The 20,252-nt window shown below is 38.6% G+C and overlaps 1 protein-coding gene across 2 annotated transcripts; it reads right to left on the bottom strand.

Annotated features, from left to right (window-relative positions):
• Nucleotides 1-16,278: 16,278 nt before the first annotated feature.
• LOC116710960 (potassium voltage-gated channel subfamily A member 2) lies at nt 16,279-19,473 on the bottom strand. 2 transcript variants are annotated; one of them, XM_032550299.1, is made up of 2 exons: nt 18,735-19,473; nt 16,279-17,958 (listed from the first exon to the last, which is right to left on the bottom strand). In XM_032550299.1, the coding sequence occupies exon 2, from the start codon at nt 17,819-17,821 to the stop codon at nt 16,325-16,327; it is 1,497 nt and encodes a 498-aa protein (XP_032406190.1). In that variant the 5' UTR covers nt 17,822-17,958; nt 18,735-19,473; the 3' UTR covers nt 16,279-16,324. The 2 variants fall into 2 exon arrangements, with proteins under 2 accessions (XP_032406190.1, XP_032406191.1); XM_032550300.1 differs by having other exon boundaries at nt 16,279-17,954.
• Between the last annotated feature and the right edge of the window lie 779 nt (nt 19,474-20,252).

Here is a 20,252-nt window from a genome sequence, read left to right as displayed (position 1 = left end):
CACTATCACCTTACCGACAAACAATCTGTGTTGACAAAGCAATTCTCCATCAGCAGGCTTATTTGTGAACTACACTGGTGCTGCATCGGTAGAAACACCTTCAGCACACCTTCGCAGATGTTCGACTTTGAGCCGCTCCTGGTACAAACGGTGACCTCTGCCCAAAAGAGGAAAATTCTAACTTTAACACTGAAGAGAGATAAAAAAAAACTCCAGATATTTTTGGAATAGAAGAAAAACTATACTGATGTAATTTTGTTGGCTATTTAACAACAATTTTGTTCTTTCAATACATAAGAATGATAAGAAACACCTTTCATAATTATTTTAAGCTAAAATTTATCTTCTGTTTATATTGATTGTCTCATCTGTTTTGAAATTCTGTCTCTAATGTAGTATTTTCTTCCTAGTATTCTGTTGCAAAGAAAACGCATGATTTATTGAACACATTTTTTTTAAAATTGCTTTAGAGTGGAAAAGCTCAGGTTTCAGTCTACAGAGAAAACAAAGATATTAAATGACTAAAACGAGGCATCCCCTGTAACAAAAGTAACTGGAGCTAGTGAACTACATAAAATAGTTTCTTAAATTTGAAAAAAAAAAAAGTAAAGTAAAAAATAAATGATCATGATCTCCTCATATTCATATGTTGCTGTGTTCAAAGCTTTTCCAACACAACTTCATGTGAAGGGTGAAAATACGACACAGATCAGTTGAAGTACATTGAAGTGTGCCATAAAAGCTCTTTAAGAATCTGCAGAGCTACAGACTCAGAAATAAATCCTCACAGGTGCATCACTAGGATGGATTTCCATTCTTTTAGACTTTTTAATGGTTATTTCTTTTGTTTGTAAGTAGTATCTTTGTCTGCTAGTCATCACAATTTTAGTCAGGTTTAGAGCTCATCCAGGTATCTTTTTTTCTGTCAGAGGTCATCTTTATCTTTATTCACAATTACAAAATGACACATTTATGCAGAATATGACTCCTTTGCTTACAGTTTGTGATATGATACACTTAGAAAGAGTCCCACCTTGTGATATTGTGACAATATTATGACATCAGGGTTTCTGTCTGTTGGCAACAGAATTTCAGTGGATCCTTTGGTCAGTGTGTGTAGGCGTGTGCCTGTGTTACTTTTGCTTTATTTCTTACTGAAGTCATCCAAGTAGTTGGAACATCTAAAGTCCTCTGTGTCTTTAAGCTGTGTAACGGTTGACCTGCAGAAATCAGGGGCCCCCGAATCAAGAAGCCCATATTCTTTAGCCACTCTGTCACTGTTTTCTGCAACTTTGATCAGTAATTACAATGCGATCTAAGTAAGGTGAGAGGTGAGGTACACCCTGGACAAATCACCCATTGATTGCAGGGAAAAACAAAGACAGGCAAAACAAATAGCCATACACTCACACCTAATGACAATTTAGAGATACCAAATAACCTAACAGTCATGGTTTTGGACTGTGGGAGGAAGCCAGAGTACCTGGAGAGAAGCTACAAATGCACATGGAGAACATGCAAACTCCAGGCTGAGATTCAAATCCATGACCTTCTCATTGCGAGGCAACAGTGCTACCATCTGCACCACTGTGCACCCCACTTTTCAGATTTTGTCATGCAGCACAGTGGTAGAGCATTTGCCTCATATACAGAGGCTAATTGTGCCTGAACAGCTCATCTTGTGTACATGATCTGGGTAATTCAATCTCAAAAGCCCATACGCTCATCTATTAAGGATGACAGAATTTCAAAGTGCACGTAAGGTAGCACGGATTAGATATTCCAGACTCGTAATCTTATAGCTGCTGCAAAGGCAACTGGTTATTCCAGTCTAGTAATCTTATATATCACTCCAGGGGTTCTCTTCATTGCAAATTACGTAGCATGGGTCAGGAAAATACAAGAAGAACTTTGGTATTAAAACCAACCCACACCACTTAACTGTTAAAAAAGCAAAATAGTCACCTTAATTGGAATCTTCTAAGAGTAACAACAATACTAGCTATGATTTAGCTGTCTGTGGATTTGAGGCCATGAAGTGCTTAAAAGAAGACAGGGTTAGGGTCTTTAGGTTTCACATTAATGTATAGGAAATATTTGGTTCTTCTTTAGCCAGAGGGGCAAAGTAGAAACAAAACTCTGTAAAACTATGCAATATTAATATTTCTATTCAATATCAAAAGTTTGAGCTAAAATAGTAAAACAGAGAGAAAGATTTAGAAAATCAGAAATATTTTTGACTGCTTCCTGGGTTTAAGCAGTTCACTTTGTGATTGCAGCACTCTCTTTTATAAACAACAATAAAATGTGTTGCATTATAATAATATTTGCAAAACAAGAGAAGAATATGTTCTTATAATGTTATATTAAGCATAAAAGCTGTCATTGAATGATGAAAACAGTTTTCCTGAATAAAATCAATAAATGATCTAAAACAGAACACAAAAAACTCAAAGTCTATAAACTAAAACAACACACTTACAGGAGATAAGCCATCTGCAAACTTAACTTACAGAGTCCAAAGTTTTCAAATTACCCTCTCTCTTTCTCTTTCGACCTTAGTATCAGGCATAATGCCTTAACAGAGAAATGCAATCCTCCCTTTAACGTGACAAGGTGGGATCATAAAAAAAACATGTTCTCTCCCTGGGAGCGTCGTGGGCTCAGTAACGGTGTGTTACCTAACATCATGTGCTGGAATTTACTCCTATAACTTCACTGCATCCATACAGGAAGTGTCATTGCAACGAGAGGGCTGGTCACAATTTTCCCATGAAGATGTCTAGTTGGCTTGTTAGACATTTACTTTATATTTGGGGAAAAAAATTATAATAAAAAAAAAAAAAAAGTTGCAGTTAATTTCAGGAGCTCTAGCAAATTCATTGATGTGCTTTATAGCACGAAAGCAAAAGGAAAACCTAACAACTGTGTGGGAGTACAAATAAAACATTAACCACACATAGGTGAATTACCCCATGATAACAAATGAATGGACATAGCAGTAAAATTTAAAAATGAAACTAAAAGCATATCAAATAAGAGCAGTGTTTTCTGAAAATAAAAAAAATAAAGCTTGTTCAAATATAGTAACAGCTAATCAGTGTCCAGTTGCCACTTACACTTAGTGTAGGAGGCTTCCTGATTTTTGGGCTGAGTCTGGCACCAAAAGAAGCATGCCAGTAACCTTTCCTAAGAGTGGTTAAAGGCTGGCCCTGGTCTTCCTGATTTAGTGAGGTTCACCAATAAGTCTGATCTTATGTCACTGAGTGGGCAAAGTTAGTTTCCTTCCACTGGAGGAAAGTTTTTGAGATTATCTGAGGAGTTCTGTTATCCTGGATGGGGCCACGTCCCACAAGGAGGAGACCAATGGACAGACCCAGAAGTTGCTGGGGGAACCAAATAAACCTTCTGACCTGGAAATGTCTTAAGAACCCTGGAACAAGCCAGAGAGTGTTGATGGGGAGAGATGCCAGCATTATCTTACAAACTTGTCTTTGAGAAGACGATGGCTGGATGGATGGAGTTATCCATACATCTGGAATAACTATAAACATTTTAATTTATAGTAAATGTTCTGATCTTTTTAAGTAAAATGCTTTAATTATGGTCTGACAATCTGCTGTGTCATTGATGGAGCCGCCTGTCCGGGAGAGGATGACTTTACTAAGAGTATTATATAACACAGGAAATCAGCTCTGCTGAACACCCACATGGACATATACCGTAAACAGAATCATACAGACTTAACTCAAATATCCAGATCGATTTTCTCCTTACTAAGCAAAAGACAAGTGCTAATCTGGACTGATACGGCAGATGGAAAAGAGCATTCACAACAAACTGAAAGCAGAACATGAAGCTGAACATTTGACACAACGATATTTATATGTTCAAACTCACTTGATTAATAAAAAGAAACCTCCAATGGTGTATTTGCATAATTTATTAGTTTGGCTGTTAACAATGTCTGCCAGATAACAACTAAACAGTCATTATGAATACCCCAGCCAGTATAACAGTATTTCTTACCGTTGAAGCGGGATGTTCCATGACTGCTAGTGTTATGTTCATCCAAACCCTCAGCTTCGTCCAAGTATTTCTTTTAGCCCTGTCTCGAAGCAAATGAAACATCTTAAATACAAAGAACAAACTACTGATTTAAATTTTGAAGGTCAAATAAAGCGATACTTCATCAAGCTTTAAATAACAATGCAGCATTAAGAATTTTTGCAACAACAAAAATATTTAAATCAACAACACAAAAAGAAATATTTCTACTATGGCATTCTCAGGATAAAACAAAGAAAATCTTCACCTCATTGTGCTGCGGTGACGGGAGCTCGGCTGCAGCCGCTTACCAGTCCTCTCAGATTAATTCAGTGACCAGGCGACGGCAGAGTCTTAAGGAGCGATGGCAAATCTCTTTAAAACGAGACGTTTTGGCAGGAGGCAGGGCAGTTACAGTTACACACGCCACAGACAGGACAGATGTTTTTCACCACAACAAGGTTCCAGTCACTTGGATAAGTCTCAGTTAACACACAAACAAAGCAAGTCCTGTTACTGCACACAAGTGCCATTGTCTTATTTATGCTCTTTACAGCAGGACATGCACCTTGGGTTATAACAACATCACAACTCAGTGACAGTTACATCAAGACATTGGGGGACACTGTGGTAGTTCTGTGCAAGTGCTGATTGGGAGTCGTCTGTCCTTCACCAGGGTAATGAACAAGAAAGTCAGCTCTGAGTTTGTGCAGCATGGGGCTCATTTTTCTCAAGTGCTGGTAAAGTCCTGTACTGATCCGTCTTCCTGCCAGATGCTCTTGTTTGGCCTCTCTATCATATTTCACAGTTGTGTGTAGGATTCACTGGTCATCTGCCAGCATTTCTCTATGTTTTCACCTCTCTGTCCTTTCTACTGTCCATGTAGTGTTTATTGAAAGTCACTGGAGCCTAAATGACAGAAAGGGGCCTGTGTGGGTTGAGTTTTCACATACACACCTTCACTTGTAATAGCTTCCATCTGTTTTAATTTATGCAACATGTGGTTGTGCCAGTGATGTATTTTTGTATGTAATTTCACAGCTTAACTCAAAATGGTAACAAGTGTTCAAGTCCTTACTGTAAGCCTTGCACACATAAAGATGTGTTTTAATTAATTGCATCAATTGGTCATTTTATATGCTCAACTATTTACTTTTGATCTAAAAGTGATACCCTAAAAATATAATTTGTGAATGTTTTTGTATAATTCTTGAATAACAACTACATGAATAACATTATATTATCAGTTAGTTTATCAATGAAGTAAAACAGTTTGGCCCCAGACAAAATAAAAGTGATCAATAATCTGCACAAATCTGTTCTAACAGAATCAGGCACACACTGGCTAGCAAAATAGTCACACCCTTTATTTTTATTTTTTTCAAAAATATTTTGAGCTATAACCCTAAATTTCAATGCATTTTCTGGGATTTTATATGGTAAGCCAAAACAAAGTGTGTATTGCAATGTGGAATGAAACAATTACGCATTTCATTTTTATGAATGAAAACTTAACATATGTTTTTGTATTGAAGTACTCCCTAAATTTATTTGTGGCATGCAGCACTAAAACCCAAGCACCCATTTCACAGATATTTCGCTCCAAATCTTTTAAGGCATATCTCTATCATTGTCAAAAAATCTAGAAACTGAAAGTCTTGCTCATTGGGTTTTTATGCCCAATTACTTACTAGAAGGTAAATGTAAACCTTAATTAAAAAAAACAAAAACAAAAACAAAACAAGCACTAATACAGAGTACATTTTATGTTACAGAAAAGTAACAAGTTAATGGCAGTAGTAGCCCCATTAGTGACAGTGTCTGAAAAATTGATAAACGTCTGTATCCAGTGTTGAAGTTAATGCTTGGTTGGCAAGACTCTCATGAGGTTGCTACAATTATTCAGTTAGAAATGCAAAGGAGAGAAATAAAATGCAAATTAACCATGACATGAAGCCAACAAATAGATTTTTGCAAATACAAATTCAGAACTAAATAGTACTTTTTTCTGGTTAGTTTCATTTATTTGGTGAGCATGTTTATACTGTGTGTGTTTTGTTTTTTTTTTTTTTACATTTACTTTCAATAGTTTACCAAGAATACCAAGTTTCTAAAGTCTGTGATATTGCATATAATAAACAATGTTTTACATAAAGTTTTGTGTGATGCCAACATTGTCCGATTCTCTTTTTAAGTTTTAACTCTTACAAAGAGCCTGGCTGTATCCCTTTCTGTAGGACTGCTAACATTACAAAACAATGTTATAGTGCAATTAAAAACGCTATTTTGATTAATGTTGCTAAAGTGATCTAAGAACATAGCAGTGTGAACTTAATCATTCCTATACCCCTTTATTTCAATTATTATAATCAACATTTAGCATTATTCAACCTTTATCTTCCACTTAATTCAGCCTCAGCTTGTCTTCGGGACCAGTGTGGGTCTTATCAGTGGTATGCAGCACTAAAACCCACACAACACCCATAATGCAGTTCTTCAGTGCTAATACCGTCTCCTGGAGTAGCATTTCTTCTTGGCTTATAAAATATTTCTGCTCCAAACAGAGGGGCTAAATCCTTGTGAGGTCTCTGGTTGCTTTGTTCAGCCTCTAGGCGTTGGTATGTACAGGAATTGGATACCTCAGTGTGTTTGTCTTAGTGGTGCTGGAAAGCCCTGGTTGCTGCCATGTTGTTGGAGACAGACAGACAGGTATTCAACTCTAAGCACTAGGTGTCAGCTTATCGAGAGGAGCATTGCTGGCCTTTGTTGCAATTGTTGTGTTCCAAGTGTGTCGCAGCTGCCTTTGTTCCCTTTATAACATCTGGTAGAAACATTCACCCTTTTACACTGACCTCAATTTTCACTACTGGCAACAATGTTGCTCAATTGCACAAGATCAAAACTGCATCCATTTGTTATTTTAAGGATTTGTTTATCTATATGCGGTTTAAAGTGAATCAGTTTCTTTGATCCAACATGAATTATGAATGAAGGACAAGCTGCTTAACCGCCTCGTTTCTAATGCCTGACATGAAAGCTCCACCCTGGAAACCTTTTGTCAGCAGGCATGTAGCTCCAGTTTCTCACATGATGATTCATAGATTCAGGTACAGACAAAAAATAAAATACTGACCTGGAAGAATAGGTCAGTATTTTATGACCTAAATACTGGCACATTTAATTTGCCAGTCAATTTAATGCATATATGAGAACATTTAAAGAATTAAGAACATCTCTGCATATTTCTCAGATTAATATTTGGTCATCATTGGAAATAGCTACACAACAGTCAAGAATTACACAGAAAAAAAACAACAGAACCTAATGATTGACGTGTTTATGAATTGCTTACGATTAATAATGAGACTAATGCCAATTTTCTCATGATCTAATTATTTAAAAAGGCATACATTTGGAAAAATGCAACAGCCATGGGAAGAAGGGGAAAGTTTTCTAAATAATAAATTGAGTGTTTAAAATATGTTTTAAGCTGATAACAGGTTTAGCTTTTTTAAAAGTCAACTGGTCTTTCAGCAGCTTAACGAAATTAGCTCTTTTAACTAACAATAATGTGAGGGGAGACATTCTGGGACATGAAAAGGAAAAAGAGGAATTCAAAGTTTTGGAATCTTCTTTGGGTCCGAAGCTTGTCACGCTAAAACTACCTTATGGAAAAAAAATAATAACTACATAGTGGCCTAGAATAGAGTTGTTGGTTCACACACTGAACTAACTTGCACTTGGTCTTTAAGTCGCTCCCTCTTGTTTCTCAGGTTGTCTGTTGGGGAAATCTCAGCAAAAATAGTTGTGGGTGAAAGGTCACTTGGACTCGAAAGCTTCTAATTTTTATTCAGCAGTGGGTGACCTGGGTGGCTCCTCACTCTGGATTCAGGATTAAGGGTGGCATGGAGTTAAAAACATTTAAAGAAGGCCCACAATACAACGGGGTTCATTTAGGGTTCAAAACTGATGTTTGTATGAGAGGTCTAAAAATGATGTTTCCCACACAGGACAGAAATTAATTGGTGGATCTCTAGGACAATGTTGGATAAGCTTTCTTCCTCTCTTGAGCTCATTAAACTTTGTCATTTTAGTTGTGCACCTTCAATGCATTTAAATGTCCTCATTTAATCAAGATGGAATTTTCTCTGAATGATATATCATTTTTCTGATCATTATAATGAACCAACTTTTGATATTCGCCAAGCTAAAATCTCTAATAGTTTCTTTAGAAAAACATGAAATTGCAACAGTGTTTTGATAATATTATCACTAAAAATGCATCTTTTTCTTAAATATGACAATAATCAAAATCCTGACAAGCTGATGAAATCTACTCCATCCATCCATCCATCCATCCATCCATCCATCCATCCATCCATCCATCCATCCATCCATCCATCCATCCATCATCCATCCATATTTATTTATTTATTTATTTGTTTATTTATTTATTTATTTATTTATTTTCTTCCTGTTCATGCTGGACAGGTCGCCAGTCTGTCGCAGGGCCACTGCAGGCATTCTAGTCCCATTTCCTGATCTCTGCACAATCAGAGTTGGAAGTGGGCTGTGAAACCACAGGACTGAAATAGTGATGAAATATTAAATCTTACAGGATATTTAAAGCCTCTGACATTTTTTTCTTCTGGTTAGTAAGTTAGCAAAGCTTTTCATCTCACACCTATGATGGCGTCTGTCCACCAACTTCTATTCTTTTATAATTATTCTTAATTTTTTTTTACTTGTTAAAAAAAAATTAAGAATAATTTTTTATGATCAAAGGTTTTCCTTACAATTTTTGTAAAACAGGAATTTTATCCCTCTATTTACACGCAAATTAACTTTCACTAATATTATAATTGATGGGTTTTAAAGATGCCTCCATTGCATTTTCTGTTAGATCAAGATTATTAAAGTTTTAAGTAACTTGCAGTAAATAGCAGAGTTAAGTATGTGGGTTGGGGCTCATGTTCAAATTCATTCTCGGCAATATTAAACAGCTTATTCTGCTTCTGACTAGTGTGGTGTTGTTGGTCACTCTGACACAGCCAAGCTGATCCCACAAGTGTTCAGTGAATTGAAGTGAGGACTGCTGGCGGGTCGGTCTATCCTCTCCAGTCCAGTCTCTGTAAAATCTCTGCTCTGTGAGGTTGAGCACTAACATCCTGGAGAACATAGTTTTTTCCCCCCCAAGACAGGGAATATGGGTTTGGCTGCATTTAGATTACCTCCACTGATGACAAGCCATGTTCATGCTACCACACTCTCCCACCAAGCAGCTGCTGCTCATGGGATTCGGCAAGTTTTTCATTCTAAGCCCCAAAAATGCATTTTCCTTACAAATGTGGCAACAGGTAAAGAAAAATAAACAGGCCTTTCAATAGTATCAGATATATTTATCCAAGCACACATCTCCCTATTTTTTGTTCAAAGTTTATCTATATTTGATGAGTTCTATATATAGTGAATATAAATATTTCATAGATTACATAGATAATTCATTTGTCTTTTTTTCCTGCTGAGAAATGTGTTTGTTCATGAATACTGAACCTGGTCAGATTAATGAACGAGTGTCTTCTAATTTGACTTAAATAATCAATTTTCCCAGGTTTTCCAGGTTTCCTAAGTGCTTCAATAAGTGCTAGATTTTTTTCTGTTTTCAGAAAAGGGTTTTATCTCTCATCCAAATTCCTCATCAGTGAAATTTCCAAAGCTCACTGACGTCCAGTCAAGGTTTTGGTCAAACAGGAAGGATGAGTGAAAAGAATAGCGAATTAGAAGGGTTTACAAAGTAAAGAAATTTCTTATCTACTGTCTAAAACATGGAATAAAATATTTTAAAAACTAATTAAACTGACTTTTTCATCACTAAACCAGTTATTTTTAATGATTTAGTACTGACTCTTGTGCTGCTGTCATTTTATGCTAAAATTATATTTATCTACATCAGTTTCATCCCATAATGTGGCTCGGCTTATGCTTTCAATTCATCAGGTCAAATAGCCAGGATGACACCTGGTATCAGAGTTTATAGAGTCCTAAGCCTGATACTTACTGTATTATCTACATTTGATGAATTTTTTAGTACTGATCTTAGTCTTTTCTGTTATTTTATGTTTGCAGTATGGCATATAAATCTTGAACATCTGTTCTTCAAATGTTCCTTATGCTCTACAATTTTCATGATTAAAGTCACGGTTGGCTGAATTTAACGTGACCCAGTTACCTGCACCCCTTCCCCCCCCATCCAGCCCCTCACCCACAGGGCTAGAGCTGATTGTGTGAATGCTGTTTGTGTTCAGACTCTCCATATGACAGTGAAGAAAACTAAAAGTTATTGTGTATTTGGTACTATTTATGTCCAAGTTTACAGAAGAGGATGGAAGATTTAAGAGACATTTACAGATTGTCCATGGATCAAATAATTTTACTCTATAACCACTAATGAGGGAATTAAATAACCCTGACTGTCTCTTCATCAAGGCAGCTGTTAAAAGGTGAGATAGATTAGACTTCAGGTGAATGTTATATCTTCAGAGATTGTGAGTTAAAAGCAGAAAAGGAGAGAAGTGGAAGCTTGGTCTGAGGAAGAAATAGTGGAAATTCAGGAATTGGGTCAAGAGTTGCTTAAACTTACTACTGCACCTGCAGACTGAGGGCTTTTGATCCAACAGATGTTTTACTGCTAATTCTGATAGAAAGGTGTCAAAGAAGTTTATCGTACATGGGGCTATATAGATACAAACTTTGGATTAGGAATTAGTATAACCTAATGGCTGTGCCCTTGTTCAACAAGACAGTGCGCCCTAATTCAAAAGAAAAATGGTTCAGAAAGGATTCGGAAAGCACAGCAAACATGATGTTGATTTGGTCTCACTAATTGCTCAGATCTCAATCTATCAAGAAACTGTGGGTTGTACTTGACAAAAGTGTTTAAAAACAAAGTAATCACACAAACTTCATGTCCAGTCCTTACACAGTTACAATATTACACTGAATAACAGATATTAGAAAACAAATATTGCATGTTTGCTATATTTTCATTGGAGAAATGTGTCTGGTAAATATAATATTTTTACCAGACACTTAAAGAATTAGGTTTCTCATTCACTGACGTCTGAGCCACTGCGTCATCATTTCAGCAATGATACCTCTAGAGGGCAGCATTTCTTTGCTCTTTCTTACTTCATCCCTTGGCATTTAGGTAAACCTATAAAATATTGTTCATTTATGTTAAGTTTTTGCTTTCAGTTAAACCCCTAAGCAAAGTGACTGTGACAGTGTGCTCAGGATATCTGCTCCTCCTTCTTAAAGTAGTTTTGCACTCACTAAACCAGGGCAGGATTTGAAAGTGCACCTCCCAGCGGCGGGATGTTCTCTGATGCCACGGCTGCCCTGTTGGATAAGCTCCAGGTCCCACAGTGCTCTTTTGCTAATTACACGCTAGTAAGTACAGTGCAAGCCTGTAGGACTCCTCAGCTGTGTTCCTGTGGGCATGCTGCTGATAACACATAGGCACTCACTCCTCCTCTCTCCTCTCTAACAATAACAACAACTGCACTGTACATAACCGTGGCCACCTGCACCAGAACCGCATTCCTTGCTTGGGAGGCTCGGTCCCATCTGTCTCTCCATGATTGCCCTGGCTCCTGCAAAGTGGAGCTGTGGAGTGTTACACAGTACCACTAAATCAAAGCAGGACTAATGACTACAGCAGAGCTGAAGCTACACAGAACCGAGGCTCAAAGTGTTCCTGCTCAGAAAGTAGAGCTGAAGTTAACCACAAGTTGACTACAGATGGTGTAAATCAGATGGGAAGGTTGCACTCATGCTAACTACAATCCACATGCATTATTATCCCATGAGTTTAACAACCTAATGAGCAAGCATTACATTCTCGTCTTTAATGTTTTTCATGACATAAAAATGTATTTTTAAGAATAAAAATATTCATATTTCTCCAGTACTTTCCAGCTGTGCCTTGTAGCTGGATGAACCACAAGTTCAATTTAAGAAATCTTCAACAATTTTTTCACAATAGCATCTTTTATTCCACCTTCTTTTTGTCTCCTCCTCTCTCTATCTCATTCTCTAATAAAAACCGCTATTAATAGAACACCCTGCTCTTTCTTTTAAACTGCAGGGAGCGTATAGCATGCACTTAAAGGGAGGAAGAAGCTGAAGATACCAGGAGGCATTTGAAAATGTCCTCTACAATGCCCGTGGCTACAAAGACGCTAGCTACCCTAAAAATAACAACAATTGGGGCTTTGATAGATTTGTGGCATTTTGTATCAGCAAAGATGCTCTTGGGCTAATTTTAGATAGTCAAATCATTTGCAGACCAAATACCTCACAGACATTGGGATGTGAAGGAAGGAAGGCTGGTGAAACATTTGAAAAACATCTCTGTATCTGTCTATGCATGCTGCAAAAACTGACACACAATAAACACACCAAACAAGGTTTCAGTTGAATGATTATTGGCTTCATTATTGATATTACTTTTTCAGGGTTATGAGCATTTGGAAGTATACGTATTTCTTATTTTACATGTTTTCTTGTCCATAGATTGTCCTTTTTGTTGTAAAGTGCAGGTAATACTACTTTTGAATCCAAACATTACATACAATATGTAGTACATGTGTTCCTTCTCCATTCTTCCTTATCATTATTTACAATATTGTTCCACATTTCATTTCACAGAAAGAAAAATCATTATCCACTGTATCAGCATTGTCGGATGTTTTAGGCTTCTATACAGCAGAGCAGAGGTGAAGTGAATACCTGTACAAGTTGTTTTAATGGATGCCACACTATCAGGCTCTGGGTGTAAAAGAGAAAGAAAAGACACTGATTCTTAAACACACACTTGCACACAGTTTGCATATTGATCATTTTGTGTCTTATATGGTTGAGTTATCTGGGGGCCTGCTGCAGAGGGCTGACATGGCAGTTCAAACAAACCCAAAACTCAGGCAGTTAATATTTATCCTTTAGCTAACAAGGCTAGGGTTTTCTTACAGTTTCTTTCAACAGCTTTTTAAACCATCGTGAAAGCTAGTGGCAGATAAAACATTAAAGGAAATCTGAACTCAAACGTTCTATTTTCTTAAAAGTGGCCAGCTAAAAATCAACCTCTGCATAGATCTCTCAACGTATTCACTGTGGGACACTCTGCTCATGGAGTGGGATTTGCTGGTGGGTCCCTCTGTGGGTGAGAACTAATATTCTTAAAGTCAGCTCTATTTGTGCTTTAAGAAGAAACAGTAGTGGATGTTCAGTTGCCATGTTGTGGTCTCCAGTTCATGAGTTGCTACAGTGAGTTAGGCTAAATCACAGTAACACACCTATTACATTGCAGATAAATGTTAAGATGCTAACATTTATCATACGTGAAAACACAAAACAAATAAAGATGTAAAAATATGATGCATTTCCATGCATAGACAAATATTTTTGGTCAGACTGTGAGTTTTTCCACAAATACAAAGATATGCGATTGCATAAATGCAGCTGTAGAACCAGACTATAATGCTGACATTCAGAGGTTCTTCTCTCCCTGTGACACGTGTACATTACTGCTAGCTGTGCATTAGCACATCCAAATTGGTACCCAGGAGAAAAAATCTTAACTGGATGGAAAAGCTTTATGAAAATAAGTAGTTAAACAATCATGCATATTTTCACAAAGAGTGGTCCACATATGTAGAATGGGTGTATTGCTAAGAAAAAGCTACTTATTATTATTCTACCTTGAGATAGTAGTAATTTAACATCTCAATTTACCTTAGGTTAACCAGGAAATTACTTAAGTAAAAAAAGTCTCTAAAAACCCACAGTTTGGACAGAGAGACGACTTAGGAAGCCTCATGTCGGGCAGTTGGACGATGCATCCTGAGCACAAACTGGCAGAGATGACACTGGAACATTTTGCCACCCTAGGTTGAGACTGTAGTATCAAAAAGGAAAAGGAAACCCTTGCATTCACAAAATTCATCAACACAATTCTTGCTACACACCTTCTCTTAAGCAACAACCTTTTGTAACTGCGTTGGACACCTGTGAGAAAAAGCAGAGGCAAGAGACACAGGGGCATAGTCAGACCACATGTAGGTCAGACGATGTCTGCTACACTGCTGCTAATTATCACCTTCCATATTAATGTTACTGCCTTTGACTTTTACCTTGGCAGTGTTGAGCGAACTGTGGAAAGTTTTAGCTGTATGCAATCCGAGAACTTAATTCACGTCTGATGACAACTTTTAAAGATATATTGAGCATCTGGCATCAGAGTTTTCTGAGGAGACAGTGGGACTTCACTGTTATTATATCAATCCAATGCTCATAAAATGCCTAGGGTTAAAAAGTAAGCTTATTGTTTACAGCTGAAAGATCAACCTACTGGTAAACACCTACTTTATTGAGGGCAGTTTAAAAACAAAGCATTCTAAAATTCTGGTTAAGATACAGGTCATATGTCAATTTTCCTAAGAACTACTTTGACTAGAAATCTTGCTAAGACACCTAGTGAGAGTGTATCTTTGGCACTCTGAAAGGAACAATTATTAATATTGTTAGAAATAGCCAAGATGAAAAAGCTCATGCTTATTTTTGAGGGCTTAAGATCTCTGATAAAAGCGTATGTATGTTGTATTATGTGATCTGTCTATAAAGATATATTGTTTTACATTTAAGAAATAAATATATCTATTGCAATATTTGATTTTAGTCTCTTAGATGCTTCCTGTTTTCGCTTACATGCATGCTAGAAATGTTTTAGTCATGCAACACTACGTGAAAAGCGTAAACCCAGACAAAAGGCAGTTAAAGCATTTTTCCAACACACATTTCCCTACAAGTTGCTATTTTGATAACAAGGACACAATTAGATGAATCTCTGAAACAGACACAATTGCAAGACTTTGATCACTGAGGCTGAGATTAACATCCAAAAGCAGGGTATGAGTTTACGTTTACCCAATCACAGCTCAGATTACAGCAACCTGGCAAAATGGCAATGACTTCTGGATGGAATGTAAATATTGATACACATCTTTTTACGTGTAGAAAATTACCTTATTATTAATAAGTCAAACGTTCTCAAACTTACAGTTTTAGGTTAATAGCTATCTGCAGGCATCCTTTTAAAAGTGTGGATTTCTACAGAAGGCAGTGTACAGACAAATATACAGTGACCAGGTGAAGCAAGTGGCAGTTTGAAAACCAAGTGGAACTTCTCATTGAGATAAAATGTCATGCAGTAATCTACTGACTATGTTTTCTTCCTACCTACCTATTGGATATCAGCTAAGTCACAGTTAAGCTACCTATCTATATGGATAAGCTCTGTAAAGGTGAAACAGTGAAATACTAAACAAGAAGAAACATTCAAGATGTCTCAAAGCTCTGCAGTAAGACAAGTTTGGGTGAATGGAAGTGGGAAAGCTTGCATTGCAATACATAGAGTACATGTAAGACCAAAGCAGTGAAAATTCAAGGCCATTGTCAGTCATTCATCAGATACTGATGTCTACTAGGGGAAAGGGTCTCAAACCATAAGCTAAGAGCTGATTATGAGGGGCGAGAGTTTTTGGTAGTGTGTGAGAGACAAAACGTAAATTTTGTCCTAAACGGCCCCTCATACATAGCTGATGGTTATCATACATCCTTCAAATAACATGGTGTACTTAACCTCCAGCATCGTTACAAGTCATCCACAGGCCATTTGGAGTAGGCTTGGTTAATGCTCACACATCCGTTTTTTGTAAATGTTAAAGCATATGACAGTTTTATTTCTTTTGCTCCAAGAAGCAGCATATGTAAAATACACCAGGCTCTTTAGACAGCCCGTTGGAGCTGTGTGCCATGTGAAATGACAGATAAAGGGGCAGCGGTCAAAAGCGGGGAGTTTGCTTTTTTCAGCTTCTTTTCATTGTGTGCAACTGTTGGCTACAGTGGTGAGAAGGACAGTTTTAGGTTTTGTCAATTTTTGTAGCAGCTGATCACACAAAGACAACTCCATGCAGAAATTCAAATCTTAGAACTGCAGAAACTGTTTTAGGAGTTTTAAAGGGAACATTATGAAAAGTGAAGACTTGATTGGTGCAAAGGGGAGATATGGCATTTGGAATATTTTCCGCTCAATCGTCATTGACATTCTGTTTTCTATTGCCTTGATTTTTCTATCACGTGTTGTAGTAGGGTGCATTTCTGTCCCATCTGGCAGTACAGTTTTATTTTTCCCATTGTGATGGGGAGAAACATATGCAGATTACACATCTGTGAGCATCTTGGTGATGTTTACATAGTTTGTGTTGGCGAGTGTGCAGTTGGCTGTTTTAAGGTTCTCCTCCTGAAAGTCTTCATTGCTGTTGTTCACAGCCTCCTGAATCTCCATGTAGTCCGATTTGCTGATGGTGGAGCCGCTTCGGCTCTTCTTTAGCTCCTCACCTGAATCAGCTTTGGGTACATTAACCTGCAGATACTGAGCCTGCTCTTCGCCTTCAGTCTCACGGTGATAAAAGTAGTTGAAGTTGGACACAATGACAGGCACTGGCAAGGCAATGGTCAGCACACCTGCAATGGCACAGAGGGAGCCCACTATCTTGCCTCCAATTGTAGTCGGGACCATGTCGCCATAGCCGACTGTTGTCATTGACACCACAGCCCACCAAAATGCATCAGGGATGCTCTCAAACTGTGACTCAGGCTCATCTGCTTCAGCAAAATAAACTGCACTGGAAAACAGGATGACCCCTATGAAGAGGAAGAAAATGAGGAGGCCGAGCTCTCTCATACTGGCTTTAAGGGTTTGACCTAAAATCTGAAGCCCCTTGGAGTGACGGGACAACTTGAAGATCCTGAAGACTCGTACCAAGCGGATAACCCTGAGAATGGCTAAAGACATGGCTTGCTGACCTGGCTGACCATCCTCTGCTCTATCTGCCAACTCGGTGCCAAGAGTGATAAAGTAAGGAATGATGGCAACAATATCAATAATGTTCATTATGTTACCAAAAAAGCCTGCTTTGCTTGGGCAGGCAAAGAAGCGCACTAAAAACTCAAAGGAAAACCATATAATGCAGAGAGTTTCTAGAACAAAGAAGGGGTCAGTGAAGTAGGTGGATGTGTAGCTGATTATTGTAGAGTTGGTCTCAGGTGAAAAAACTTGAGCATGGGACTTATGCATGTCCTCCTCATCATTGCGGAATATTGGGAGAGTCTCCAAACAAAAACTGACAATAGATATCAGGATGACCATGACAGAAATTATGGCAATAATCCTAGCAGGACCTGAGCTTTCTGGGTACTCAAAGAGAAGCCACACCTGTCTTTGGAACTCGTTGTCAGGAAGAGGACGTTCCTCCTCCTTGATGAAACCTTCATCTTCTCTGAACATCTCAATGGCCTCCTCCCCAAGCTCATAAAAGCGAATCTCTTCTGAAAAAATATCAAGAGTGACATTGACCGGCCTTCTCAATCGGCCTCCTGATTGATAATAATATAATATAGCATCAAAGCTCGGTCTGTTTCTGTCAAAAAAGTATTCGTTCCTTAGTGGGTCAAAGTAGCGCATCCTCTTTTTGGGATCCCCCAGCAAAGTTTCGGGGAACTGAGAGAGGGTTTTGAGTTGTGTCTCAAAGCGCAGCCCTGAGATGTTAATGACCACCCTCTCACAGCATTCATGGTCAGCCTCTGGGTCGTAGTCCAGGGGGTGGCCTGGGTGTGCAGCTGCCTCGTCAGAGGGGTCGCCTGTGGCAACAGTCATTCTGCAGGGCGAGGTGGCCTGCACCTTTCAGGATGTCTGGGTCCTGCAGCCTGGAGAACTGCAGGTGGGGGCCAGGAGAGGGTGGGGACTCAACAGAGTGAAGACCTGAAGGCCACAGGATGTCACCTAGGATCTGACTGGCGGTAGGACAAACAGAGAAAAGTAGCAAGGTCAGAGAAACCTGAGAAGTGATTCAGCACTTAATAAATCCTTCTGCTTAGCTCAGAGAAATCAAAAACTTTATTTCATCTTGAAGATCAAATAGGAAATAGAAAAAATTTCAACACCATCACTAATTAACATTCAAAAAAGCAGCCCGCTTTGCATGTAAATAACATCAATGCAGATAAAACCACAGGCTAAAATAATAATTTAAAAAACTTGCAAAGCTCCCAAATCAGGACACATTTGCTGCAACATTTATATCTGTTGAACTGAATTGCAATACATGTAACGGTAATGCAGCAGACACTAAATCCAGACTTCACCCTTCCTCAGACATCTTCCGTTTAAACATAAAAAATATGTTTAAATGTATTGTGCCATCAGAAAACAAAAAGAGATTAAAGGAAAAGATTTACAGCTGGTTATACGATCTGACTTTAGTTTTTGGTGGAGCATTTTTTGTCTTGAAATGGTGCCTGTTACTGAAATATTCAAAAACATCTATAAATAATTTACCCACAAAAGGAAATTGGCTCTCAGAGAAAAAAAAATGCATCTCTATCTGCATTCCTACCTCTCTCAAGTGAAGGCATGGTTTTGCAAAATAATATGCCATGCAACAAAAATTGCAGGTGTGGTAATCATGCCTTGAGAGGTGCAAATCCAAACATGAACTACAGTGCGATAAGATTTATACTCAGAATCGAGGAGACGGATGAAAGCCGCTTTATCTTGATCTCATACATACCTACAGACATCTTTTTCGTCTCTGGGTGAGGCTGGATGCTCCCGCTGGTGTCAGGGAGGTGGATATCTATAATCAGCTGCGGCAAACGGGTCTTCAGTCTCCAGTACAGGTGGGGGGGGGGACATGAATTTCCGATTCGGGACAGTCGATGATATTCACCTCATGTTGTCTGCAGCATCCTTGCCGTGTACACCGCGTACAGTATGCGCGGGTGTGTCCTCGGTTTCCCCTCCCCGACTCTTCTCCTCCGGGTAAGGAGCCGCGGGTGGCGATTGGCAAAAAAAAAAGGGCGGAGGGAGACGTCCAAGGAGGTGTCGGTGCTTCCCTTATTAACCGAAGGTGCTGGGATCAGCAGAATGATCTTTCTTCCACTGCTTTCCTCCGCACCCGAGCGACTCTGTGACGAGCCGGTGACTGCGGAGGTAGCGTCTGTCTCTAGTAGACACCTAGAGATAACGTCCCCAGAAAATAGGTGGATGTGTGTTCTAAGTGATGATCTCCTTCTTCAAATGGGAAGCATCAGTAACAAGTCTTTTTTTTTTTTTTTTCTTGCGTCACCCAGATAAATATGTTGTTTTCTTTTTGGGGCAGTTTTGCGCCACATATACCATCATTTCCATAAGATTCTCTGTAGCTGAAGCTCCAATTCTGGGTGAAAGGAGACGCTGCTGATAGCCTCCTTTTAGTCTACGTGGTGGGCAGAACGGCGTCTTCAGACACTGACTTGAAACGACATGCATGAAAGTCATAGTGGGTTTGAAGATTATGCAATTTCACTAAGCCAGCGCCCCATGCGCACACACCAACACAGACACGCGCACACATGAAGCGACCCCTAACGCTTAAGCACATGTCAGCACGGTGGGAGGTGAAATTTTCATTAAGTGATGGAAACAGTTGTGGGTGAAATATCCCTATAGGCAGGCTTGGCCGCTGAGTTATTTACTGGTTACTGTATGAAGCTCCGTCCAACCTGCAGTCGGGCACTGCTCTGCATACCAAAATAGGTGCTGGTGATGGAGCAGGGAAGAGGCGCACTATAGCAACACCACCTTTTCTGCAGTAGACATAAGGCGCTTATGTTGGTCACTGAAACCTAAAAAAAAAAAAGCATCATTTTAAACACTACTTTCTTGAACCAAGACTATTAACACAGATATGTTCTGATTGGAAGATAGACCCAAATGTAAATTTGAAACTTTTTATGCAGATAATGAAAGGAACCCTCCTTTTTTCGTGAGATAATAAAGTTATCTCACGTTTCCTTGTGTGACCTGAGGTAACAACTTCCAATTCTTTTTCACTACTTGTTCATAACAGTGAATGTTGTAATCTTTCCCGGCAACAAACTCCATGAATAATGAATGGGAGGGGGGACAAAAATAGAGCAAATCCTCCATCAGTGCGTCTGGCTATATTCCAAAAGAAGAAACGAACTTAATAAACTGCGAATGCGTCCATTACAGTTGATGCTTGCATCTAGAATGTATACACACTGTCCTGAAATGACCACAGAGG

Source organism: Xiphophorus hellerii, chromosome 20 (genome assembly GCF_003331165.1).
Source record: "Xiphophorus hellerii strain 12219 chromosome 20, Xiphophorus_hellerii-4.1, whole genome shotgun sequence".
Classification (NCBI taxonomy): domain Eukaryota; kingdom Metazoa; phylum Chordata; class Actinopteri; order Cyprinodontiformes; family Poeciliidae; genus Xiphophorus; species Xiphophorus hellerii.
The sequence above is the reverse complement of the archived record's forward strand: the minus strand, read 5'-3'. Positions and strand labels throughout refer to the sequence as shown.

Bases quoted from the DNA above. Each gene is read 5' to 3' on its own strand.
- LOC116710960 (XM_032550299.1), bottom strand. From the start codon at position 17,821: ATGACTGTTGCCACAGGCGACCCCTCTGACGAGGCAGCTGCACACCCA.